At 52.4% G+C, this 25,577-nt stretch overlaps 12 protein-coding genes across 12 annotated transcripts; 6 read left to right on the forward strand and 6 right to left on the reverse strand.

Moving 5' to 3' along the window:
* Positions 1-27: 27 nt before the first annotated feature.
* BU25DRAFT_406292 (uncharacterized protein) lies at positions 28-1,027 on the forward strand. Its single transcript, XM_033705240.1, has one exon. The coding sequence runs from the start codon at positions 41-43 to the stop codon at positions 854-856; it is 816 nt and encodes a 271-aa protein (XP_033567213.1). The 5' UTR covers positions 28-40; the 3' UTR covers positions 857-1,027.
* A 488-nt stretch (positions 1,028-1,515) lies between these two features.
* Positions 1,516-2,758, forward strand: BU25DRAFT_87701 (uncharacterized protein). The gene is made up of 2 exons (XM_033712197.1): positions 1,516-1,637; positions 1,687-2,758. The coding sequence occupies exons 1-2, from the start codon at positions 1,562-1,564 to the stop codon at positions 2,538-2,540; spliced, it is 930 nt and encodes a 309-aa protein (XP_033567214.1). The 5' UTR covers positions 1,516-1,561; the 3' UTR covers positions 2,541-2,758.
* A 715-nt stretch (positions 2,759-3,473) lies between these two features.
* BU25DRAFT_87748 (uncharacterized protein) lies at positions 3,474-4,410 on the reverse strand. Its single transcript, XM_033712198.1, has one exon. It carries the CDS (start codon positions 4,303-4,305, stop codon positions 3,703-3,705), a length of 603 nt encoding a protein of 200 aa, XP_033567215.1. The 5' UTR covers positions 4,306-4,410; the 3' UTR covers positions 3,474-3,702.
* Positions 4,411-4,896: 486 nt separating this feature from the next.
* BU25DRAFT_87752 (uncharacterized protein) lies at positions 4,897-6,559 on the reverse strand. Its single transcript, XM_033712199.1, has one exon. The coding sequence runs from the start codon at positions 6,374-6,376 to the stop codon at positions 4,949-4,951; it is 1,428 nt and encodes a 475-aa protein (XP_033567216.1). The 5' UTR covers positions 6,377-6,559; the 3' UTR covers positions 4,897-4,948.
* Positions 6,514-7,403, reverse strand: BU25DRAFT_383024 (uncharacterized protein; the record flags this gene model as incomplete). Its single annotated transcript, XM_033704263.1, has 2 exons — positions 6,819-7,403; positions 6,514-6,763 (listed from the first exon to the last, which is right to left on the reverse strand). Coding segments are annotated over exons 1-2 (807 nt in total), but the record flags the coding sequence as incomplete, so codon positions are not given.
* Positions 7,404-10,158: 2,755 nt separating this feature from the next.
* BU25DRAFT_444981 (3-hydroxyisobutyryl-CoA hydrolase mitochondrial precursor) lies at positions 10,159-11,932 on the reverse strand. The gene is made up of 2 exons (XM_033709417.1): positions 11,615-11,932; positions 10,159-11,562 (listed from the first exon to the last, which is right to left on the reverse strand). The coding sequence occupies exons 1-2, from the start codon at positions 11,741-11,743 to the stop codon at positions 10,213-10,215; spliced, it is 1,479 nt and encodes a 492-aa protein (XP_033567218.1). The 5' UTR covers positions 11,744-11,932; the 3' UTR covers positions 10,159-10,212.
* BU25DRAFT_436655 (translation elongation factor Tu) lies at positions 11,933-13,923 on the forward strand. The gene is made up of 4 exons (XM_033708961.1): positions 11,933-12,311; positions 12,362-12,390; positions 12,449-13,826; positions 13,875-13,923. The coding sequence occupies exons 1-3, from the start codon at positions 12,143-12,145 to the stop codon at positions 13,577-13,579; spliced, it is 1,329 nt and encodes a 442-aa protein (XP_033567219.1). The 5' UTR covers positions 11,933-12,142; the 3' UTR covers positions 13,580-13,826; positions 13,875-13,923.
* Positions 13,924-13,964: 41 nt separating this feature from the next.
* Positions 13,965-16,390, reverse strand: BU25DRAFT_358017 (uncharacterized protein). The gene is made up of 4 exons (XM_033703590.1): positions 16,281-16,390; positions 16,006-16,233; positions 15,178-15,959; positions 13,965-15,125 (listed from the first exon to the last, which is right to left on the reverse strand). Coding segments are annotated over exons 1-4 (2,169 nt in total). The 5' UTR covers positions 16,283-16,390; the 3' UTR covers positions 13,965-13,968.
* Positions 16,391-16,558: 168 nt separating this feature from the next.
* Positions 16,559-19,132, forward strand: BU25DRAFT_358019 (uncharacterized protein). The gene is made up of 5 exons (XM_033703591.1): positions 16,559-16,865; positions 16,920-17,179; positions 17,250-17,408; positions 17,456-18,687; positions 18,741-19,132. The coding sequence occupies exons 1-5, from the start codon at positions 16,664-16,666 to the stop codon at positions 18,844-18,846; spliced, it is 1,959 nt and encodes a 652-aa protein (XP_033567221.1). The 5' UTR covers positions 16,559-16,663; the 3' UTR covers positions 18,847-19,132.
* An 823-nt stretch (positions 19,133-19,955) lies between these two features.
* Positions 19,956-21,583, reverse strand: BU25DRAFT_487384 (glutamate-rich WD repeat-containing protein 1; the record flags this gene model as incomplete). Its single annotated transcript, XM_033711272.1, has 3 exons — positions 21,339-21,583; positions 20,030-21,287; positions 19,956-19,980 (listed from the first exon to the last, which is right to left on the reverse strand). Exons 1-3 carry the CDS (start codon positions 21,535-21,537, stop codon positions 19,956-19,958), a joined length of 1,482 nt encoding a protein of 493 aa, XP_033567222.1. The 5' UTR covers positions 21,538-21,583.
* Positions 21,584-21,752: 169 nt separating this feature from the next.
* Positions 21,753-23,578, forward strand: BU25DRAFT_444986 (septum-promoting GTP-binding protein 1). The gene is made up of 4 exons (XM_033709418.1): positions 21,753-22,565; positions 22,612-22,904; positions 22,955-23,029; positions 23,080-23,578. Exons 1-4 carry the CDS (start codon positions 22,022-22,024, stop codon positions 23,176-23,178), a joined length of 1,011 nt encoding a protein of 336 aa, XP_033567223.1. The 5' UTR covers positions 21,753-22,021; the 3' UTR covers positions 23,179-23,578.
* Positions 23,579-23,622: 44 nt separating this feature from the next.
* Positions 23,623-24,629, forward strand: BU25DRAFT_87817 (uncharacterized protein). The gene has a single exon (XM_033712200.1). The coding sequence runs from the start codon at positions 23,900-23,902 to the stop codon at positions 24,518-24,520; it is 621 nt and encodes a 206-aa protein (XP_033567224.1). The 5' UTR covers positions 23,623-23,899; the 3' UTR covers positions 24,521-24,629.
* Positions 24,630-25,577: the final 948 nt, after the last annotated feature.

Below are 25,577 nucleotides of genomic sequence, written 5' to 3' on the forward strand. Positions count from 1 at the left end.
GACTTGGCAAAGAATTTACCGACGAATTTACATTCTCAACATGACCAGGAGCGCCTTTGTGTACCAGTCTATGCGTATGTTGTGCGCTACTCCGGACTTTGGGGCCCAGCTGTTCGAACTCCTCACCCCTTTGGACCTAAGCGCCTTGCTATATGCGTTCAATATCCCTACCACCAAGAAGCAGTCCCGGAGATATATGCAATTCTGGAGGCAAATATTTACAGACAAAGGCTGGATGCTATGGATACTCTCGCACGGGTTCAAGGTATCCTTTGTGGGCAACGACCTAATAACGATGATGAATTGGGTTAGAAACCCAGGACTGATGAACGCTGGGAGGAGAAAGCTGTACTTGGACCTGAACTTGGTCAGCTGCGTTGCGTCATGGAAGTACGCGCTCCTGTCTGATAAGAACTTCGAGTACGTTGTCAAGGAGAAGAACAAGCACTTTAATGAATTTGCGAGGAACGACAACTTCAATCAGGCATTGCAGTCAGGGATCGACGCCAGGTACTCCGAGCTCATTATGGGCAAAGACCTCTCCGAAGACCGTACTATGCCCTTCGCCTGGCTCGACCTCACGGTTATTAGCACAATCAAGCACGAGGAGTTCAACGAGTCATACTACGAGTGGACAAATGTTGATTCTAGCATGTCAGTTGGACTGTGGTACGGAGAGAAGAGTATGCAGAAATGGCGCTTTCCCCGCAGGTCAGGAAGCTCGGCGGATATGGACGCAGGTGTGGTGTTGAAGATGGACAACGCCTCAAGCATGAACATGCCGATGAACATCAGCTTGCCAAAGTTCTGGTGTATCACAAAAGTTGTGAGCAAAAACTCGTTCACCGGCGCGTAACTCTTTCAGCAGCAACGCTTGTTCGATTGTACGGAGATGTTCAGAGCGAGAGACCAGTATCTTATTGTGTAGATGAACGATGATCACACTTGTGGACACGACTTTTATGTATGTAAAGTCCGTCCAAGCGTGCCGGGACGCACGGTGTAACGGAACAGATTTGCACTTCGGAGCTTTGCCAACTTTTGTTTGCAGATGTATAACTTAGACAGTTAGTTGATGCACGAACGTTCTGCAGCCCTTTCTCCATGAGCGTACCAGCTTCCGACGAGGGCTACCATGATGGCGGCTGATTAAGATTTTGTCTCTGAGCTGTGAAAGCTGCTTCAATGTAAGAAGTCAAGCGCGAAAAGCGTCCCAATCTGTCGGATGCACTAGCATATCTTGGCATGTGGCACCGCGCAGTAGCTATTGCAACAAATTCGGCACTATGCCCATGGTAGACTACTCTCTAACGCTTCCTGGAAGCGTCTATTGCTTGGCAACCCTCTGCATCCCAAAAAGCCGAACGGCCTGACCTGCGTGATTGGTGCTGAGCTACTAACAAACAAGGTCTGGCGCTTGCTTGTGCAGATGTGACGTCAAGTCGCAGTCCGCATTCCAAGTCAGTTACACACCGTGTCACGTTTTCGCGATTGATAATTGACAGGGCGGCCACCCGTCCTTAGTCGATTCTGAATCCGCTACTCTACCTTCGATTCCGAAATGTCCTTCCTCGGCACTCCACGATTCTGCAATCTGTGCCATTTTCCTATTCAGGCCGGTGAACACATTCAATCAGGTACGCATGCTGTTTTGCGAAGTTGGCATTTTTGACTCATTGCGCGTAGTCACTCATCCTGCTAAGTCTCCGGAAGACAGCCCAACCGACGGCGTGATACCATCTCAATCATTCCAATTTCATCAGTTCTGTGTCGACATTTGTTCTGCCTTCGGGGAAGCTCGATCGCTGGGCGAGCTCGGCCAAGCTCTGAGGCCCGCTCTCCCAGTGGATGAGCCCCCTAGCCTGGAACATGCCCTCCGGATTCTCAAGCATTCTTGTTGCCCGCAAATCTTATCGTCGAAAGTTAAAAATCCCTGCAATAGCCAACAAAACTGCGACTGCTTGAAATGCATATTCAGGTATCTCTCTAAGTTGCCGCCAGAGGTGTTTACCGAGATCATTTTTATGGCTGAGCCAAGCAACATTCCAAGATTGCTCACGATCTTTGGCGAGACATCGAAACTCTTTTCGGAGCTCAAGAACAGACCGGCTCGCCATATTACTCTATCGTGCCAAGGCGATGTCTTCCAAACTTCCATCGAGTACGGCGACAAATCGTATGTCACTGGACTTTATGATCAGGAGGTCCCTCACTCGAAAAAGATCAAGTCAAGAGATACATTATGTGATCATCTGGCCGTATGGTCAGACAAAATCGGTGTCATCAAAGCTGAATTCCTGCGTTCCAAAGTCTCCACTTCTGGGCACGAAGTCAAATGGATCAAGGACGACCGGCCACCAATCGATCATACACCTATCAGATGCCGAAACTGTTTGAACTTGAACGTGAAGCATCCTCTCACTACACGATCGAAACGCGAGTGGGTATATACTATCGCTATCACCGAGGCTCGTGTGTGTCTAAGATCAAAGGTATTTGCTCATTTTAAAAAGTGGTGCACGCTTCTAACGATATTGTAGGGCGTTTTCGTCGAAAGAATTTCGTCCTCACTCCTTAGCCAGTGTCAAATTTTTTGGGATTGCTCAAAATCATCAATGCTGCTCCCTCGAAATTGTCAAGAGGAGGTTTCTCTTGCGACACCACACACAGATCTTCTTCTTCGATACGTTCCTCTGCAAAAAGCGTCTGCCATTTCGTTCGCATTCACTTCTGGAAGAATCATTGCCATGACGTCCCATCAACGCGAAAATCAACAAAGTTGCTTCTACGATGAAGCTGACAGCGACACTCTTTGCATGTATTGTCCGTTGTCAAATGCAGAGAAGATCGAAGCAATTTGGGTTGTCCGCCATAAGAACAAAACTATCGACATGGGAGTACGTTCACTAATCGTAAGTTGAAATTTGTTTTGTGGTGAAGTATCAGATTCATGAAAGAAGCAGGTGAAGACTCAAATGAAGAGTATCTGGCTGGGCCACTACATCTCACCCCAAATGCAATCTGGATTACAATTAGAGCTGATTGCAGATGAATCTGTAAGTGCACTCTACTACAGTGACCCTCGGTTACCTTGCTCTATTGTGGGCGCCCAGCCACATTATCATGCGGCGTCGTCGAACCATCTGATTCCGCCCCATTTTCCAGCCTATCGAACACCATTCCCTGGTTTTGTCACATATGTATACAATATGTATTACTCGGAAGCTCCTCTGGAAGGATTAGTTAAGGTCCAAGTGTGCATGAATGGCGGCTACTGTCTCGGCATTTTGCTCGACTACGGCAGTCACAGCAGGACAGTAGGCGAATACAGATACGACAGGGAAATATCGGATGCTTACGAACCCCATTGTATCGGACTGCTACAAGAAAAGCATGTATCAAATCCTCGAATTTGTCTCCGAGTTCTCGACGGAAAATCAGCTCAGAGTGAGACTAAGGACCCGAGTTTGCGGTTGACGCAGGGCATCATAGTTTGGTGGCACAGCAAAGATGTTTCTGTCGTTAGTGTTCTTCCTTTTGACACGGCTGTCCGTAGCGACGCAATATAACGTTTCATAAAGTCACGTGCGACATGAGATGTGAATGTTGCACATGCTACTTTTGATGACATAAATGCGGTCAATCTTGGTACGTATCAGGCCATCAATAAGTACAATCTTGAAATCGAATGGCACAGGCGCCTCAAGAATAATGATCCGTCCAAGTACCATTCTGATAGTATCTTTTCCTACCACTTCCGTCATTCACATCATACCAGCCATCAGGAGTGGCTGATGAGCTCGCGATTGGCTTGCTGATTGCCGCCTTTATTGCCGAGAACACATCACTCAACGCACCAGCTTGCGGCGAGTTGGCGTCAATATAACCCTGCGTGAGCGGAAAGTATCTGTTCTTCGCGGTGTACTGGAGGATTTGGGCTTTAGTCCCTACAATCGCAATCCCCCAAACGTCGTCTTTGGTGAATCTGGCGCACGCCTCACAAGCTTGTTGGAGCTGGCTTTCAACCTCGTCGACGGAACCTCTGGCTTTTTTGATCTCGCAGATGGCGATAATTTGTAGCTTTTGAAACTGATTGAAGACAGAGATATGGAAATCGACTCGTCTGAGAGCATCTTCGGCAAGTGGAGTCGGAGGGCTCTCTGTTGCAATGACAAAGTCATCTTCCGGGAAAAACTTCGTTCGTATAAGGTGTGTCCAAAATGTCTTGGAGTGATGCTCGTGGGCTCTCGGTTCCAGTATGTTGTTGTATAAATAGACAAGAGTAGGCGTAGTAAGAAGACTCATTGCGATGAGCAAGACCACTAAGTGGAACGGGGCAATTGTTTTGCTTGGCTTGCAAAGACAGAAGATTTGCAACGAGACTTGTACAGTGACTATTTAATCATAATCCAGACCCAGGAGGCACGAAATATTGGTCCTTCTACTGTCAGCACGGTGTCAGCACGGACCTACGCCGAGGGGCGCCAAAGGCCTCAAAGGATTACATCCAAGTCGCCTACAAACCGCCCCATCCCGAAGCTGAGCAATTCGTGGTACAGGCATTGGCTGAGCGATCTCCATCCGCTGTATCGACACCGAAGCAGCCACACTGCGGCCAGTGTGAGCACTGTTATGCGTCTGCCGGTTTCCCCGCAAGCGCCGGTGTGTAATTGGCTTGGAAAGCGGACTGCGACTTGACCTTGTTTGTTAGTAGCTCAGCACCAATCACGCAGGTCAGGCCGTTCGGCTTTTTGGGATGCAGAGGATTGCCAAGCAATAGACGCTTCCAGGAAGCGTTAGAGAGTAACCTCCCTCCCTAAGCGACGAACAACCCAGTGGCATAGTATAAGCATTCTGTTTTCCGTTATCTAATTACCCGGTCTGATGATCTGGTTGCTCAAGGATCGACTCTTCTAAGCGCCCATCCCACGCACTCGCTGCGCCACGCTCAATCCTTGCCGTTGTCGCTATCAGGTGTTTTGCGTTTCCGTGTAATCCTGCGTGGACCAAACGGAGGGATGCCGTGAACCTCAGTTGCATGGTTCCAGAACTCAGACTCTGAGGTTAACTCATCTTCACAGAGCGGGTGAGGGCATACTTTGGGAGCATTCTCTTGAGTCAAATGGCCCTTGATGTGTTCATGCAACGTAAAAACGTCGCCGAATTGCGCAAAGCGTACTGCCAGCGGCGCATTAGTCCCAAGGCAGAACATGCAGTGCGCAGCAACTACCACAACTCCACACTCTTTGATTAAACCGCAATAATCGTTTAGTGCTTTAAGGTGTTTGGTTTGTAGGTGTGCGTTCCACATCTGGTCAGAACGACACCATACGTCGTGCTCATAGCAATAGTGCATCTTCGTAAGTGTTGTCCACTCGTTGGGGACACGATGCTCCTCTGAGACGTGATATGCAAGGCCCTCGTAACTGTTGAACACCTCGTAACAGCCATCCCACAGGCATTGGTGTGACCTTGATTGCTGAAGGTGGTTGGTTACATGGAGAGAATATGACCCGCATGTCTTACTGTTGAAACGATAGTAGCAGTCGTTCCAGAGACACGTATGAATTAGCGAGAATTGTGCCGTCATATGTGCTCGCTCTTCTTTGATGCGCCGTTGGCGTGCGCACTGGAGCAAATGATGGTGAGCACGATCTAAGCGAAGCCTGAGAAACATAAGCAGGAGCTGTACGAAGCAGAGACATACATACGTGGTCAACTCCTTGTTGCAATCACCACAGCAGTTTTGCTCCGTTGGCTCTGCATTTTTGTATGCGTAGCGCTTCCTTTGAGATCTGGCCAGGCTAATCAGAGGCTTAAGAACTTCTGTGAGTGAAGTTACAGCCGCGAGCTTGTCAGTAGCGTCGTCATTGCGGAACATGAGATCCAGCACAGCCTTGCGCTCAGGTTCGAACTTGAGTAATGCTAGGAGGTAACGGGACGGTTCGCGGGATGGGATTGTAGATATGGTTGCCGTTGCCCTAACAACTTTGCCTTTCCCTTCGAGGTATTCAGAGCGGCCTTTCCAATACGCCTTCTCGCGTAATTGTCGTCGAAGTTTTTGTTCCTGTCTCGCAGAGAGCTGAATGGTTGATACCACTTCAGCATTTTCTTCTCCCTTCTCTTTCAATTTTTGCGTTGCTATCTCATGCGGTGGTTCTGTAAGTATTGATCCTGGTGGCTTAGGCGCAAGCAGATTTCGATTTGCCATCATAGAGCTAGACTCCTTGTACAAGTCAAGGCACTGCTCGCGTTCGTGGATAATCGATTGACTGTCAATGCCGATGAACCCTGATACGTAGTACTGGGCTGTATCTTCATATTTGTGCCCCATCAAGGTTCTTCGCTGTGTCGCAGTGGCTTGACCTAAGCACATATTAGCTTTGCTTCACAAATTTGCGTATTCAACTCGCCCTCAACAGCATGCGCAAAGGCGCGCCTGAAGCAATACGCGCTGAGGTTCTCCTGATAGCCGGCTCTTTGGCCAGTGCCTTTCAATGCTAAGTTGAAACAATCGTACGTCCATATCCTAGTCTCGGACATGGATTTATCAGCGCGCATGCCCCTCATGACAGGGCGCTCCAGAACTTCGCGCTTATACTTGGCCCTATAAAGGAGATTACCTGGGATAGGTCGCACAGCTTCCAGATCGTTAAAGCACTCCATATCCTGGAACACCCCATCTGCGAAGGCGAGTGACAGGAACCATGTCACGGGGCACATGTATCTCATGCGCGGCTCCTCATACAGCGTCATGACGGGTCTGTTCGGCATCAGTTCCATGTGGGAATAGATGATAGCAAAAAGGGGATGCGTACGCATGTTTCTTATACTCTCGATGCCCCTTTCGGTTTCTCAGTTTGACGTGAAGACACCACCCAGGATGGCTGTTGTTCCACGAGCGGACAAGCTCGATATCCTTGTAAAGCAGCCCTTCGTTAGTCTGATACCACGCGTCTGACTCAATGACTTCTCCTGGTCGGACGCCAACAAGAAGCATAAGTTGTATAGCAAAAGCCATCTGGTTACGTATGCGAGGGTGTAGGTGCTTGTATTCGTCGTTTGCGAAGAGGAATCTGATGATGTCTTTGGCTACTGCGACAGGAGCAAGTGGTTTGGGACGCGCGCATGTTGATACGAGACCTCGCGGGATAAGGTCCTTTGTGACGAAACTGATGATCTCCTGATTCTGCACTGTAGTGTATTGGTAACGCGTGTGGATCTTGATGGCACGCTTCAGACTGTTGAAGCGGTTAAGGAGGGTTGTATCGGTGATAGATTCTTCCAAGAGACCAGTACGTGTTTGAGCAAACCACTCGAGGAAGAGCTTGATCTGGTACGTCGTAGGTGCTTCTGTAAAACGTTGCTCAGCCATCGGCTTCTCTAGGACGTTTTCTGAGAAGCTTAGCATTTAGTCAGCAACCTCTTTGCTCATAGCGGTGCACTATGAGGCTTACTACGACCATTGCTCCATCGTGAACTTGTAGGAGTCATGACTAGATTTAATCAGGGCTCTCTTGATATCTTCAGAGCTGAGAGGTTGTGGCGCGATCTCTTGCCGAGCACGCTTCTTAAAATCCTCAAGATTAATAAGCCTGGCCGGTTTACGCATGTTTCTGGTCATGTCTGTGAAGGAAGAGGTGTTGCGTCTCTATTTGCACGTTGATCGTTGTGGAGAGGGCGCGGAGAGCAAGCGGTAGGGAACGTATGACCGCGGGAAGGTGAGCACCAGCGGAATATCATAGTCAACAACATGGCGTTGTCGGCGGTCGGCGTGCCGTCAAGGCCGCAGACCAGAATCCTGTCTCCAGTTTGTTGTTCATGCGACGAAGAGAGAGAGGGCAAATAGATCTAGATTAAGCCTAGCCCGGTAGAAGACGTGGTTACCGAAAACGGGAAGGCGCATAACGGCTTTCTCGAAATGGTCCCATGAGAAATGACGGGCCCCCCGGGAGAACTTGTTTTCAACGTCCTATGGTCGTATGTGATTATAGGTTAGCAAACATTGTATTTTATTGTGAAGCGTACGTGGGACATTGTCAAGAGAGAAACTCCAATAGGTTTAAGCAAGAGATATTGATGGCGTTGCATTCCAGAATTTTGTGCTGATCGTGAGTTTGATTGACGGACGTAGAGTATAACGGTTTTCATAACACTTTGTGCACACGTGATAGACCAGAGGAGAGCCTGTACACGTAAAAGCACTACACACCGACAAGCGCAATGCTTGCAAGCTTGCTAGTAGGTGAATTTAGTATAAAGATTCAACTCCTGCCGCTTTCAGGAGTTTAAGAGGGCTGTTGACATGTGCTAGGGAGGGTGAGCATGCTGGCGACTTGTCCGTGTTTGATGAGGGCACTAAATCTTAAGGTCTTAGCCTCTGTACGCAGGCAGTATGAGGGCTACATGTGGGTATCTTTGACCAGATATTCATACATATATTTTTCGATACAATGCTACCATTGCAGTATGACCAGAGACCATGAAGATTTAAGCTGCAAAGCCTCCGCACCGGTCAGGCCTGCATAGCCTCAAGGGCGTGCTGCAGGTGGCTCAGCCTCGTCCGATGCCATTCGACATGATAGAGCCACTTAACACTAATTCACCAGAAATACTGACCTCAACATCTTGTACGCACACTTATTGGGGCGGTCGAAACGATCAGGTAAAGTGGAGAGTCAAGCAGGCCCTGCGCAGTCTTGCGAACACACCCACGTCTCAGACACACAGAAACCAACAAGCTCAGCCGCCACCACAACAACAACACACAGTTGCACCTCAAACTGCGTGGGTGTCGGCTTCCGACTCGAACGACCTGGCATCCGCATCTCACGACTGCTCAGATGTGAGTCAATGTGGACTCGATGCCGAAGGGTCAACCGGCCAGGCCGCAAGCAAGCAGCCTGCAAGAGACGACTCAGTCCACCAGATTCCTTCGAACAGATCTGTAGAATCTTTCATTAGTATCATTGGCAACCAAAATTGCTGGAAAGCTGTTGGGCCTGCCCTTGACGCCTTCGATATGATTTCGCCAAAGATCAAGGCCTATCTTGAGAAGCACAGTGAGCCATCTCCTACCTATGTCCTTTGGGCTGTATATATGGTCGGTGCCTCTGAGGATACAGCACGTCCTACCGTCATTGTTTGCGGCAAAAGCAAAGTGCATCGAAAGGCGGTCTGGAAGACAATCAAAGACAGTGGCGTGCTAGTCGAATTCCCTGGAGTTCTGCTCGCACATCGACGATATGCTCCAGGGCATACTCACTGCTTGGTGCAAATAGTCTCCGATGTCGAGCATCGAGATCGTGAGTATATTAAGAATCTGACAGACACTCGTAATTGAAAATGAAGGGAAAGCGGTCGCTTCATCTTCGACAGAGCCCTCTTCCCCGACTCATGGACGAGCCGATGAGGCAGTGCCCCAGTCTTGGTCCCAGCCTGGCAAGACATCAGGACGAACAATGAGCGACAGTCCCAATTGTAGTAATCTTGGAGGGCTCGTATACTCTTCCTACCACGATTCACTTGCACCTGAGCTCGAGCATGCTATCATCTGGTCGAACAGTTGCACAGCTGTTCGTCCAAACCAAACACAAGCGCCAAAAATAACGTTTTCCACAATGTGGAGGCTTCCCAAAACAGATGCCGTCAATCGTTGGCGTGAGACGATTTTCCCGGCGTACACTTTACTCCATCTACTGGAGCTCATGAGCCGAAACAATCCGCTTTGGACAATGTTGACCCGAGGCCTGTCTTCATTCGAACCAACGACGACAGGTCTCCAGGAAGCCTACACCATGCATATCAACAGCCCCCCTGAGCTACACAGACCTGGCGATTGTGGGTCAACTGTATGGAAGGAGGGAGGAATTTGAATCGGACACATCATTGCAGGCTCAGAGGATGGGACAGCTTACAAAGTCCCGGCGCCTCAAGTTTTGGGCGACTTAGAAAAACACTGGAGGTCTTCAATATGGCCCCGTTTGCCCCAGCCTGTTTTACCTAGTTGGTTTTGCGAGACTGTTGGGTCGTCGCAACGTCGGTCGAGCGGTGACAGTGGCATTGGAAACTGAAGTAATAGGTGGTGATGGTCGTTGAGAGAGCGCGTCAGCGAACAGGCCTATCCAGTCGAACTTTCTTCATGCACAGGCTTCGCCAGTACATACTCTATCTTACTTTTGTTTGTACATATCAAATAATTGTCATCCTTCTCTACGATGAATATCTTTGCAGGACCTCTGCAACCTTCTCCCTGACACCCTGCTTACCCTCATACTTCTCCAACAAGCTCGCAAGAGCATCCTCAGCCTTCTTACCGCTCATCTCGCGCAAAATCTCCTCTTCCCTCGGCAGACCAATCCACGCGTGTGGGTACTCCTTGTAATCCGCGTCTGTAATCAAAGGAAGCTTCTCGCCGTTCTCCTTACCAACGAAAAACCCGTGAACATCCCTCTTCTTGACCTCATCAAGAGAGTTAGGCTGCCAGTTGGGGCGCTCCTTCTTCCTCTCGATCAACTTCGCAGTCACACCCTCAACGAAATCAGGGTGCGCCATGAACGCCGAGGCGATATCGTACTCCTTCTGGAAAGTCTGAGCAATGGACCATTGGCGACCGATGCGCATCTGCTCGAGGGTGACGGCGACAGAGATGGGGGAGCGGGTTTGGATGGTGTCGATGGTCTTCTTAGCCCAGGTTATCAGAGGCTTGGAGGAGCTCTCGTCGTTGGCAACTTCCTTGAGGGAGGCGAGGATGGCTTTGATGTTTGGCTGGTCGACGTGGAAGACACGGTCGATGACTTTGCGGAGTTCACCGGAGATGGCGGGCTTGTCGGCGGGGAGACCAGTGCTATATTCCTCAATGGTGGCGTTGATGATCTTGTGGCGCTCGTCGAGAGACATGTAGTCGGGAAATTGGAGTTCGGCAAGACGAGACTCGAGTTGTTGCAGAGTCGAGGAGTGGATGTAGTGAGTTGCGACGCCGTGGTAGAAGGCATCTACGCCCCTCAGCTGCTCGGAGGTGAGGGCCAGGTACGTTCCCAGGGCACCCTCCATGCGCGGCAGGAAGAAGGAAGCGCCAACATCGGGGAAGAAACCAATGGTAGTCTCGGGCATGGCGAAGAGGGTGTTCTCGGTTGCGATCCTGAAGGGGGCGTGAATGGACAGACCAACACCTCCACCCATTGTGATACCGTCCATGAACGCAACGTACGGCTTTGTGTATGTCGCGATCAGGTGGTCCAGCTTGTATTCGAGTCCAAAGTAGTCCGAGCTCCTCTGCTGTCCTTCAGCGCCTGTCTTGTTCCACTGAGCCAGCGCCGCGACATCTCCTCCGGCACAGAACGCACGCCCTGAGCCCTTGATGATGACTACGCCTGCCAGCTCTGACTTTGCCCACTCTTGCAGCCTGGGAATGATCTTGCGGGCCATGGAGCCGTTCAGCGAATTGAGCTTCTTCGGTCGGTTGAGCTCGATGCTGCGCACGCCGTAGTTGTTGGTGAAGATGACATCATCCGGGTCGTCGTCCTTTTGGGGCTTTGTAAGGTCCTCGGTCGGTGTTGAGTACTGCATGGTCTTAGCTATGAAGCCGTAGTGTAGGAACATCGAGGGGGCCTACCATCCTGGTGCCCGTCATCCAGGCGGGATTTGTGACCTTTGCGCGCAGAGGCATGGCGCCGACTATCCGTGTCCGCGAGGCCCAGCTCAGCGACGCTGGTGTTCTCCTTGCCAATGCGCAGAGAGACATGTGTGTGATTGGGAATGGGACTGGGAGCAGATGATGCAACTTTTCGAGCGCTCGATCGCCGACAGGAACCTCGGGTATCCGCAACGCGTCAAGAGGTGGAAGGCCGGGGGTAGGCGGGCGGTCTCGATGCACTCCAGACGAACAGCTAATGCAAAGGCGCGACGTACAGTACAGCCAATTGGAGTATACAAGCAATTGGAATCGCTTCTCCACAGTAAGTGTCGTCGCGATGGAAGCTCACGCGGCGAGCTTGCCCGACTAGGCCCAATACGGCAAGGTGCGCTAAAAGTCCATCGACATTTCCTCAGATGATAGCCACACCAACACTCCATCTCTGCCAATCGCCTCTCTTTCATTCTTCTTGTCTTATTACCGGCGTAATCGCTCTTTAATAGCACAATGTCGAGCTTCTCGAGAGTTTTCCAGCGCACTGCGCGTAGCGCCTTCCAGTACCAGCGCGGCGTCAACCCCGTCCAGAATGCTCTCGGAGCGCAGGGCACTGGCAGGTGGATGAACGGCGTTAGGAACTACGCTGCCTTCACCCGTGACAAGCCTCACGTCAACATCGGTAGGCATCCACCCTATCCATACTGAACATGTTTCTCTAATACAATGCAGGCACTATTGGCCACGTCGATCACGGAAAGGTAGAGCGCCTCCTTTGCCCCCGAGCACCTCCGCAACTAACACACTGACCACCCATAGACAACCCTCACAGCCGCCATCACCAAGCGTCAGGCCGAGAAGGGCTACGCCAAGTTCCTCGAGTACGGCGCCATCGACAAGGCGCCTGAGGAGCGCAAGCGTGGTATCACCATCTCCACGGCCCACATCGAGTACCAGACCGACAACCGCCACTATGCCCACGTCGACTGCCCTGGTCACGCCGATTACATCAAGAACATGATTACTGGTGCCGCCAACATGGATGGCGCCATCATCGTCGTCGCTGCCTCTGATGGTCAGATGCCCCAGACCCGTGAGCACTTGCTCCTCGCCCGTCAGGTCGGTGTCCAGAAGATCGTTGTCTTCGTCAACAAGGTCGATGCCGTCGAGGACCCTGAGATGTTGGAGCTCGTCGAGATGGAGATGCGCGAGCTCCTCTCCAGCTACGGCTTCGAGGGCGACGACACACCCATCATCATGGGTTCCGCTCTGTGCTCGCTCGAGGGCCGCAAGCCCGAGATTGGTGAGACCAAGATCGATGAGCTTCTCGAGGCTGTCGACACCTGGATCCCCACCCCCGTCCGTCAGACCGACAAGCCTTTCCTCATGGCCATTGAGGACGTCTTCTCCATTGCCGGCCGTGGTACCGTCGTTTCTGGACGTGTCGAGCGCGGTATCCTGAAGAGGGACCAGGAAGTCGAGCTCGTCGGCAAGGGTAACGCCCCCATCAAGACCAAGGTCACCGACATCGAGACTTTTAAGAAGTCCTGCGAGGAGTCGCGTGCCGGTGACAACTCCGGTCTCCTCCTCCGTGGTGTCAAGCGTGAGGATGTCCGCCGTGGTATGGTTGTCTCTGTTCCCGGACAGGTCAAGGCACACAAGAAGTTCCTCGTCTCCATATACGTCCTCAGCAAGGAGGAGGGTGGTCGCCACACTGGTTTCGGCGACAACTACAGGCCTCAGATGTTCATCCGAACCGCTGACGAGTCCTGCGCGCTCACATGGCCCGAGGGCACCGAGGACACCTCCAAGCTTGTCATGCCCGGTGACAACGTCGAGATGGTCTGCGAGCTTCACCAGCCCCACGTTCTCGAGCAGGGTCAGCGCTTCAACATGCGTGAGGGTGGCCGCACAGTCGCCACTGGTCTCGTTACCCGTGTCCTTGGTTAAGCATTTGGATTGAAGAGAGGCGAGACGAAAGAAGAAGCATAGCGAGGGATGACAATACCCAGTGTAGGATCTAGGGAGATTTCTTGTACATTATTTTGTGTAACTCCCGCTCTCCACTTCGATGCTTGTTATTCATCGTGTACTTTAGCACGGCAACGAATCTAGACGAGGGCGTTAGCATTGGCGAGGTTGGGAAAGAATGTTATGATATGTACAACACTCAATTTCGTCCCGCGCTTTCCTGAAAGTGAGACTCACGACCCCCCAAGATACCTTATCACTGACGAGCGAGCAGCACGTAGCGTAACATGGAGAGGAACTTCACTGATGCTAGAGTAATCTTGTCACGTTAGACTTACAATCTATTGCCACTAAAACCTTACTACTCGCTACAGCGTCCACTGCCCCAACACCCCCCAATCAGCACTCGTTCCATTCCCCTCCACCGCATTCCCACCCACAAGCCCTGCAAACTCCATGCCCTCAAACCCATCCAGCCCCGGCACCCCAAACAAATCCAACCCCATCTCGCCCTCAATACCCAAGTCTAGCCCGTCGCTATTCGTCGCCGTGACCTCGCTCTGCTTCGGATCAAGCACCTGATCGATCACACGCGTAAAGATCCTGCTCGCCTTCCGGCATAAGTTGTAGTTCGCTTCGCCCGCCCGGGCGCCGCTGTTCTCGAGGTGTGCGGACGCGTCGAGATGCGATATGAGGACCGAGAGCATGCGGACTATCTCTGCGCGCGAGATACCTGGCGGAAAGGGTTGGGACGTTTGCTGTTGTTGGCGCAGTGCGGTGGCTAATACACTCGCACTCGGAATACCGAAGAGTAAGATGCAGTTCAGCAAGTCGCGGTGCGCGTCGTATGTGCGATCGTGAATAGCACCTAGCGCGAGCACATTGGAGAGTATATCGACGCTGACGCGCAGCATCGCTGCGTTGGAGGTGAGAGGCGTGTAGTCCAGCAGTTTTTGGACCATGAACTCGTTGTACCAGTGCGTTAGGTGGATTACTACGAGCATGAGGCAGACAGAGGACGGGTACGATTCGTCCCAGCATGTTTTCCAGTAGCGCATGTGTGAAGGGATGGAGTCCCAGGATGTGCGGATGCGTGCGGAGATGTCAAGGAGGTCGCGTTCGACTTTTGCGTCTATCGTGGATAGTGAAAAGTCGAGAATCTCCTCTCGTAGGCGCGAGGCCATATGGCGCAGCCGGATCCAGGAAGCGCGCAAGTGTTGGCCTTTTGTGTTCCAGCCGTTGGCGTCGAGGCGTTGAATCGCTGCTTTGAGCTCGGTGGGGTCACCTGTTAATTCGTCGTCCCGTAGGTCCAAGGGGAGTTTGATGTCGGTGTGGCGCTTGCTTATGCGGATTGGGCGGCCGAGGAAGGTGGATATGGATTTGTCCTGGTTGTAGGATGAGCAGAAGATTCTTCGACGGGTTTCGGTGAGCCATATTGGGATGTCGATGGATGCGGACTCTTTGTGCATCCCTAGGGCGTAGATCTGGGTGGCTAAATGGTTGATGCGTCTCCACGACGGCGGACCTGGAGATAGTCAGTCTTGCAAAGCTGTGTATACGGAGCAGCGACGGCTTACCAGTGTATCCGCATACCATATTGGTGAATAGATAGTTTTCGTAGTACATCCAGACAGTGATGTCGTTCACTGTAGCAATTAATGGTGCTATTGTCAAGCACTTCGTGCTTGCACTCAGCAACTCATCCACGAATCGTGCCCTCATTCCCCGATTACCAGGGCCACTAAAGGTGTCCGGTGAGAGCCCAAAGGCCAGTGATCTCCCAGCGGTTGCTAGAAGAAAGCCAACCATCTCCAGACGCAGATTATCTCCAGAGCATGCTTTGTGCAGATCGCGTGGGTTGGTAATATGGGTGACACATAATGGCTTGCTTGTGTTCTCTAGGATCTGATCTACCAGCTGGGGCTTCGGAGGCGACCGTCGAAGATTGTGCTTCTCAACCCAAGGGCCAATCGCGTTGATGGCATCAATCTGAAGTTGCGCGGGGATCACACCAGCTTCATTGCTGGCGTTGTACCATAAAATCAACTCCTGAATTGCTGCATAGTGGCGGAATGCACTTAGGATACTGGTAGCCAGTTCACGTCTCATGGCCTTGTTGAGAAAGTACTGATGGGTCATCTCATACTCCGGACTCTCTGATGCTGCAGAGGATTCGCGTCTCGGAGGCGCTTCGGTCCCGTCATCTTGAGGAAGAAGCAACGCATAAGAGCCAGGCCCAAGGTATCCAGGACTGTAGGTATCAGCCGCAACAGCATCGGCTAGCTTCTCCTCGACTGGCGTTGTAGGTGAAAATGCTCCATCTCGGCCTGAACCGGACAGTTTTTGTGTTGAGAGGCGTCTGGATGTCTTAGTGTGTGGTTATTTGGATCAAGCTGTGCTCGTACTTTCGCTTCAGTGGACGAGATTCACCTGACTGTGCCTCAGTCTGTGGCTCATCCGGATGTTCATTGCGGGGCTTGGTGAGCGGTGCTGGGTGATAGAAGCAGCGATCTTCGATGCCTCTTTGACGACAACGGTCACACTTCGGATATGTGTGGTCACACTTGGTTTTATTCAACCTGCATGGCTCGCACGACGCCGGCTTCCCATTCCGCCTGCTGGCATTCGCGTTCCTGGTGATTTGTCAGTCTGGCAGCAGAGTGGTGTTCATGCCATGTACATGGTGGAGCTCGAGTGTAGACATGTATTCACGCCAAGGCTGCTAAAGTGAAACAAACACTTGATGCAGGTCAGAAGGCGGCCCCGGTATGCACGAGCCTTGAATCACAGTGTGGGGAAGACAGAGGTCAGATTAGACAGGCGCGTCATAGTCGTGATGGGGAAGAAAGCGGGAAGGCTGAACCCTCCACCAATCACGACGCGTTGACTCTGAACGCGCTATCCATCACTGCAGCTGTCCCCATCGCGCCCGCATCTGGCAGATCGCAAAGGGTTCATGCCTCTTTCACCCAATCTTCAGACGCATTGCTTGTTTATAGGAATATACAACTCACTTCCGCGATCCTGACGCACTATGCGATACGCCACGTCGATATCTTCAATATGCCTCTTCTCGAATCCGATGTCCTGAGGCCGATAGACCCCTCGCTGAGCGAGGACGACTGGACTGAATTTGTTCTGAGCGATGCATCAGTCGTTTACAAGAGCAACGGAAAGCCTGCGAACTTACTGTTGGCCTATGCGGACACGCCTCTCAAGGTGCTGGGCCGGCTCGAGGCACCTTCTCGCGAACATTCACATCACCGTACGTCTGGCATACAAGGAGTCCTCCAGATTCCGACCGCTGACGACGTTATAGTACTCAAGAAACCCTACAAGCCCACCGACATCGTAGTACGCGATGTTACACGCTATTCCTACGCTCAAATGGCCGACGGTACCTATATGATCTGGGCGTTAGGCGAAGCAGGATGGTTTGAGATCCAGCCTGCAGCGAACTACCAGGCCACATTCGACGACATGTTACAAGCTGTGCAACTGCTATACTTCATCACCGACATCTACAACGAGCCGAGGAAGAGGGGAGGTGGACCAAGCGCTTCGTTAATATACCAGGAAGTGAGTGGGCATGGCCTCTGGAACGGCCATTCGATCCAGCTCTTGGTCGCCTTGTACTGACCATACGTAGTACGCCGAGGACGAAAGATTCCCATGCAGTGATGTGACTGAGGCTGAACGGATATTCCACAAGCACCGTGAGTTCCTACTGATGTGCTTCCTGAAGCGGACACACGGCATCGGCTGGAGCAACACTCCTCTATATCAGTCATTCAGACGGCAGTTTCCGGTAGGCCAGACTATTCAGAGAAAACGTAAGATACTGAAGTAACGTAGAAAGACTTCGAAAGATGCAAAGCACGGAGCGAAGGCCGCTTCGCAGACGTCAAGCTTGAGAGGATATCTCGCACATCACGAACATTTTCTGCGCCGACAGTCACAGTAAAACCATCATCGGGAAAGGCACAGACAAGCAAAGGTAAGACAGTCGTGACGAAAACAGTCGAACCTCCTAAGAAAGACGACAACTGGTGGGAGGCGGCTACGCTGTTTGAATTCATGCAGAAAGCTGTCAACCAGCGCGTAATACGATCAGGCCGCAACAGCATTACGGTCGGACGAGTCGCACAACTGATCGTCAAACGTTACGAAATCGAGGACGTAGAGACTGCGCGAAACGTAGTTCTAGTGCATGCGCAAAATCTGTGCTACATGATGGATCACCCACGACGGCAGAACATACGGTTTTTCACGGCTGAACCAATATACGGCGAACTTGCAGCAGGGCACAGCTTGTCGGCGACTGAGCAAAGAAAAGCAGAAGGCGTGGAGCTACGACCGCGGAAAGATCACGGTAGATTGCGAGGTGAAGACAGCGAATCATCGGACACATCAGATGAGGAAGATGAGGATGATGACGCGATTACAACACCAAAACGCCGGCTGTCAGGGAGAAGCAAGAAGGGCACACTGTCCGTGTTACGGCCCAAGAGCGGCAAGTTTTCCGGTGAGGGCAAGAGTGTGAGAAGAGGAGGCAAAGGCAAGACAAACCCACCAGTACCCGTCTCCGACTCAGAATCAGACTCAGCGAGCGACGAGGAGGATGCAATGGCCATCGACATACCAACACACGCCTTATCTCCTGGAACCTCAAAACGCAAGCTCGAAACATCGGACGAAACGACAGAAGAAGGCAAACGAAAACGCACACACAGCTCTCTCATACCTCCATCGTCACCACCCACATCTGCAGACGAGACCCCAGAACCCGGGACCGCTGATCCCCCCCTTCCACTACGTTACCGACCCGGTACGAACCAAACCGCTGCAAAATCAACACAGCCCGTACTTCTAGCGATAGTATCAACACCCCTGCCCACATACGAATCGAACGGGCCTCGCGACTCCTGGATATGTTCGTTTGACGGGTGTGCGCAACGGATATACGGATGCAGTAAAGAAATCGGGAGACAGTTGATCACGGAGCATTTGGAAGATCATACAAAGGGGAGAGAGAAGGTTGTTGGGATACTGTGGAGGGAGCAGGACAAGCTGCATTTGCCGGTCAAGTGAGTCCTCAATACGATACAGCCATTGATGTGATGTACTGACGACCCTTCAGCAACCTTATCAAAAAGATCCGCGAAATGAGCGAGGCAAAAACACCGCTGTTTCCGGCAATACCCGGCACGAGCGTACAGCCACAGCCCATACAACGGACTGTATAGCAAGACGTTTCGTCATGACTTTGGCTTTCGCATTGCGTTCGGCGCACCGCTTATTCTTTGGACTAGATGACCTTCATAGCGATCTTAACGACCCAGCGTTCTTATTGGGACACATAATAGCGCTCAGTATTACGGCAATTACACCCACTCTACCCTCCGGCTCTCCCCTTTTTCCGCGCACTCTGTTGTTCATGTAGATTGTCCCTTTCTCACTTCAACCCCGCTCTCCTAGCCCAATTGTCCCTATGCTTCACATACCTATTCCAATTTCGCTGCGCCTCATCCCAGATCCGCGCTTCCTCATCGCTCACATCATGCTCACGCTTTTTGCCCATCTCCACAGCGCCGGGCGAAATGGAATCATCGCCCTCGATGGGCTGCACGATCGACATGTCGCCAACGTCCTGCGGCTCAATTGACGGTCGGATATCTTCGTCGTCTGCACCGCCACCATCAAGTATGATGCCGATTTTCCACCATCGGAAGGGCAGGTGGGTGACTGGTATGCGGAGATCTGGTTTTGAGAAGCTAACGCTGCTGTACTGGTATTGGAATGCGTGTGGCCGAGTTCCGAAATGTGCGTGGGAACGATGTGATGATGGGGCGTGTGCTTCTGTCTGTTGCTTCTAGTATGACTGGCTACCCATAGGCTCTAGATGGTCGTGAAATTGTGTCTGCACGCGCCAGAATATGGAGATCTTCGGATTTGGTCTTCCGGCGGAAGTGTATTGCTGATGTTGGGTGTAGGGTTTTTGAATTGTGAGAGTGACGTTCGGTAGCGGGCGCATTTCTGTTGTTTGGGTAAGGATTGATGTTGGAGGTCAACATCTTGGCGCTGGGTGAAGGCTTATGCTCGGGCAGACATGATGAGACGCTGTAATTTTGTTTTCTGGACGCTATGAAACGGTCGCAGAAGGTTGAACATGGATAGTTTGGGGATGCCCTGAGACTTTTGTGAGCTGGCTATACATGAAGTGGGGTACTGGTTGTTAGTGCATTCGCCGCATCCGGAGTAAAGTGAAGTAACGTGATCACGCGTTCATCTGGAACTATCTTGGCGGAGTTTGAACTTTTTGCATTGCCATGCATGTCGCACGAGCTTTTTGCTGTTAAACGCTGATTGTCTTGAACACACTGCGTTGCGTTAGCTTTTATGCTTCGTCCTGATTGAGTCAATGCATACCCAAACCCTGACCCTCCTGTGGCCATGAGCGTTCCCGGAATCTGCGGGTGCCAGTGCGCCTCCTTGATCTGATCCATGTAGTGTACGAATAGCAGCTGCGGTGGCACGTCCTGCACGCCCGCTGTATCTCTGCTCTCCTCATCGTCCAACTCGACCGCCAGATCCCACAAAGTCAGTGTGTTGTCGCCCGCGCAAACAGCCACAATACTGTCGTCTGTAGGATGCCACTCCACCGACGTAATCTGCTCCTTGTGGAAGTTGAAGTTCGCGACTGGCGAGGGCTTGGAAGACGAGTCCATGGATGTGGACGGCTTCCACTGGCGCAGATCCCAGACTGCCCATTCGCCATCGTCGGCGCCGGAGGCAAGGAGGTGGGCTGTCTGATGCGACCACGAAAGGACGTTAACGTCTGTTTTGCTGACTTGCACGCTGACGGCTGCCTTGCGCGACTTTGATCGTGCGTCCCAGATCTTGACGCAGCCGTCGTTGGAGGCGGACGCAAAGACGTGCCTCTCGGTGGGCGACCATTGGAGCTCTTCGACTGTGCCTTTGTGGCCTGTGAAGGGGGTTGTGTCTGTCACGAAGCCGCCGCCCTGTGTGCGTGTTGTGGTGAAGATGTTGCCTGCAATGTCACCGGTGAGGAGCTTGCCCTCGGGAATCAGAGGTGACCAGTCGAGCGCATAGCCTTCGTTGGACTTGTGGGCGCGGATTGTGCAGACGGGCTTGTTTTGTGTGGGGGTGATGGTTGTGCCGGGGGTGTCGAAGGATGTGAGGTGCGGTGTTACGTCGTGGATGAGGACCTGGCCGGACTCCATCATGGCTGCTGTGAGTGTTGTCGGAGGTCGCGCAGACGTGGCTTGTGGCGACTGGTGTGCGCGAATGCGGTTTGTGCAGCTGTTCAGCGGTATCGACTTTGTCTCGAGGATAGGGTCTGATGCATCGTCGTCTTCCTCTTCTTCCTCGTCTTCCTCGTCCTCCTTCTCCATGCGCGACAGACTGCTCATCTTCATGACCATGATCTGGTTCTCCTTGTCTCTCCCCTGCGCTGCCTGTGTGCCTGCGACTGCGTAGATGGTAGCGGGGTATGTCTTGCGGTCCGAGCCTAGGCTGTCTGGGATGATGTCGCATGACAGACACGGCCATGGCGCCTCGAGTGTGTGGAGCATCTCATACGTAGACAGATCGGGCGCGAGTGTCTCGCCTGCCGAAAGCTTGTGGCGGCCGGGAATGAATGTGTCCTGGTCGACTTCCATAGCATCTGCACCAGTTAGTCTACGCAAATTGATATATATGGCAGCTTTTCACGTGCTCTGACGCTCCTCAGCCTCTCGCTCCTCGTCTGGCCGTCCATCTACACCTGCTTCCAGAATCTCGTCCTCACTCTCGAACTCATCCTCGAATTCATCTTCAAAGTCTAGTCCCTCGTCTTTCTGGTCGACTTCCATGGGACGGTCGCCATTCTTGATAGCCTCCACCTCTTGCTCCGAGTCGGCAGGTCGCTTGGCCATTTTGAATGTATCCTACAATTTTCTGTACAAGAAGTAGAAAAATATGGTGTTGAACGTCACTGTCGCAAAACGTTCGAAAAGTTCGGCGGGGTTCAACTTTTTTTTGGCCGTGCGCCTCGCATCTGGCAGGGCTCCACTCCTCGCAGGGCACCATCCCAGCCTAAGCGCCCACTTTGGCGTTAACCTCCTCGTTAACAGCTTCGCTCGACGTCAGCGCAGAGCCTCCTATCCTGCCGGTCTGCTGCACGGTCTCCCTCGCGTCCCCGTACGAGTCGCGCGCAAACAAGGAACGACAACATCCGCATACATAATAATACCACCGCGACGCGTGCAGCGTGTCACCTCCCCCCCCCTTCACGTAGACGCGGGGCTGATTCGCTCAGCGCGCACCACCGCCCTCGCCCTATTCGCCCAGCTTGAAACATCCCAGTCGGCTCGAGTCAACCACACAAACACCCACCCCCCAACACGCATCACTGTCGCCATGGACATCCCACCCGAACAGCAAGTCGCCGCCGAGGGCCAAGAGGTCCAGAAGCACAGCGAGCAGACCATGGACGTCGACAGCAGCAACAACACCATCACCGCCAACCCCGTCTCACCGCCGCCGCAGTTCCACCCTAGCAACCAGAGCAACAACGGCTACACTCCCGAACCGCCGCGCCCCTCTACTTCCTACTCAGACACCGGATATCAGTACCCGCACAATGGCTCGCGCTTCAACTCGTCAGACGCAGACACCCCGCCGCGGCACGGCTACTACGACAACAGCAAGGAGACACACATGGGCCAGTCGCACTCGCGGCCAAGCTCGCAGATGGGCCGCTACTCGACCTCAGAGGCCGGTGGACGGTCCAACTCATACCAAGAGCAGAACTCACGGAGTGCGCAGCCGCAGCAAGAGCCAGCCAAGAACTCCAGTGTTGTGATCAAGGTGGGCATGGTTGGGGACGCGCAGATCGGCAAGACCAGCCTGATGGTCAAGTACGTCGAGGGCAGCTGGGACGAAGACTACATTCAGACATTAGGTAGGTTGTTCGAGTGTTTGGTGTGGCGCATTGCTAATGCTGTCAGGTGTCAACTTCATGGAAAAGACCATCTCGATCAGGAACACAGAAATCACCTTCTCCATCTGGGATTTGGGAGGCCAGCGCGAGTTCGTCAACATGTTGCCCCTTGTGTGTAACGACGCTGTCGCCATACTCTTCATGTTTGACTTGACCCGCAAGAGCACACTCAACTCCATTAAGGAATGGTACAGGCAGGGGCGAGGCTTCAACAAGACTGCTATCCCTTTCCTGGTTGGCACGAAGTATGACCACTTTGTCAACTTCCCGCGCGAGGAGCAGGAGGAGATCTCAAACCAGGTATGTTGAAGCCCTACTGGATCCAAAATGCACCCACTCACACTGTGCAGGCCAAGCGCTTCGCACGGGCAATGAAGGCCAGTCTCATTTTCAGCAGCACAAGTCACAGCATCAACGTGCAGAAGGTATGCCACCAAACCTCTTGAATCGAGCTATGCAGGCTGACATTGTGCAGATCTTCAAGATCGTTCTGTCCAAGGCTTTCGACCTCAAGTGCACGATTCCCGAGATAGAGAACATCGGAGAGCCTCTTCTCCTCTACCAGGCCGTCTAGTCGCCGGAACGGAGTGTATCGCCAGAACGGAGAGTACGACCAAGGCTTGAGATAGACTGCACCATGGGCAGATCTAGAAGGATGGTGAGACCTCAAAGAAGCGCCAACGAAGAGGACCGTTTCCCTCAAGAGCACCGCTTTCCTTATCGGAATTTCTCCATGAGCGAACGATTTTGATGATTTTCTTGCGTGGGACTGCATAACACGGCGACTGGAGCAACGTGCTAATTGCAATGCTGGGGTTACAAAACGGCGTTCTACAGGCCTGGATTGAATATTCGATTCAGCGGGAGGGGTCTGGAACCATTGACAAACGGGAGCGTAGAGAGCTCCTTGTACCGCACCGCACGCTGCGGTTGCTTTTGTGCTGGCGCATGGGATATCTAGCATTGGTAACAACATACTGTAGTGTCTTATCAAAGTATCGGGATCCTGCAGATCACCGGTCCGTGCCGTGCATGACATGCTGATGGTAGGGTGCCGGTGTCTTGGGGGGCAGGTGTACGCGTGACGTAAGAATAGGCGAGTTAGCTCCGCGACAAAAAGTTCCGAGCTTGACATTGAAGCACCAGCGACACGGTCGACACCAATCCACCACGACACACACTGCCAGCGCTCACGCAAACCCTCCAAACACGGTCGCGAGAGAACACTGAAGCTACAAAAGCAACGACGAAATCCACGCTCGACGCCCCGCTACTACGCCAGCCCCACTTCCGTAATGGCCGTCCCCTCCATAGCCCTCCCAGGCCAACTGCTTGGCTCAGCAGACAAATACTTCCCCGGCCCCGGGACACACATCCACGAATCGCAAATCTATGCTTCGATAGCAGGTCCTGTCATCACATCACCCACACCAAAGAGCACACAAACAAAACCCTCCCCGCTTCTGTCAATACAACGCCCCTCCACATCCACAGACCCTGGTATTTTGGGCACCGGTTCAGGTGGCGGCGGCACCATCCTCCCAGAAGTCAACTCGGTCGTGCTAGCGCTCATCACACGTCTCGGCCCCCGCTTCGCAACATGCGAAATCCTCGTAATCAACAACATCGTCTGCCGCGAGTCATTCCAAGGGCAAATCCGACGAGAAGACATTCGCGCGACCGAAAAGGACAAGATCAAGATGGAGGAGAGCTTCAGGGTGGGTGATTTGGTCAGGGGCACAGTCATCAGTTTGGGAGACCAGAGTAATTACTACGTCAGTACGAGTGAGAATGAGTTTGGCGTTGTGATGGCGAGGAGCGAGGAGGGGAGACTGATGTATCCGGTTAGTTGGAAGGAGTTTAGGGATCCAGTTACAGGGAGGGCAGAGGCAAGGAAGGCTGCTAAGCCGTTCTGATGAGAAGGATGGAGAGATGTGGGATAGGATATACTCAACAGCATTACGCCGGGATGACGCAGAAAGACATCCTTGTGGAGTCAACAAACTGCACAATCTACGATTACACGTTGTATTTGATACTAACCTGATGGCCGCGATGCACGCCAAACGCTGACTACTCTCTGGACTAACGTAACCTCATCTCCATCATCCTTCCTCCATCCCAATCTGATATCTCTTCGCTCACAAGACTCCCCAAAACAAATCCGCTCTTTCCGTTTAAGATTGTCAGACAGTGCCAGGCGCATTATGCCTCCAACCCCTCGCTGCCTGCCCACTACTTCTTCCTCTTCCCCTTCTGCTTCGTCTCTTTGAACGTAACAGAGCACTCTTGCGGAGGCTCTCGCCTGCCATGTCCCGCATCCAGACGGCGTAAGCGCTTCTTCTGACCTTCCAAATATTCCTGTTTCTTAGCGTTTGCTGCTTTCCCTGCTCAATACCACGCTTTGACTCGTCAATCTCTTCGTTTCGAGCCGGATCAACCGCGCCTCTCGCTCCTCTGGAGTCTCGGCCTTCCGCTTATGGAGCTGCCGCTCAGCTTGACGTAGTTACTGCTCAAGCTGTTGTACCGTCACCGAACACACGACGCCCACATCTCGTGCTGTCAATATCATGACTCCCAACGAACAATTGACTGAAGCCGATCGGCTGGACATGATAGCTCAAAAGTGGAGAAGTGATTTTCAGCTGGCAGAGAGTGAGCTGGAGAAGCATGAGGATGCTCTCAGTGATACGAACGCCCAGATTGCAGTCGCTTTGGGGACCAAATCGTCAAAGATTTACCACAAAGGGCCTAGCTGTAGGCGAAACACTGACTCTACCTTAGCACCGTCAAACTCCCGCTCTGAAGACGACACAAACTCTTCAGCTGGCCTGAGTATCGATACCGTAGCAGGCGATGCTGCTGTCGAAGATCAAGCGGGAGAGCACCATGAGTGGAAACTGGCTGGTCGGCTTAGTAGTCGTCGACATACTTCACAACTGTCAAGTAAAACATAAACGATCATGCGCACCG

This window comes from Macroventuria anomochaeta (assembly GCF_010093625.1).
Source record: "Macroventuria anomochaeta strain CBS 525.71 unplaced genomic scaffold BU25scaffold_2, whole genome shotgun sequence".
Taxonomy (NCBI): domain Eukaryota; kingdom Fungi; phylum Ascomycota; class Dothideomycetes; order Pleosporales; family Didymellaceae; genus Macroventuria; species Macroventuria anomochaeta.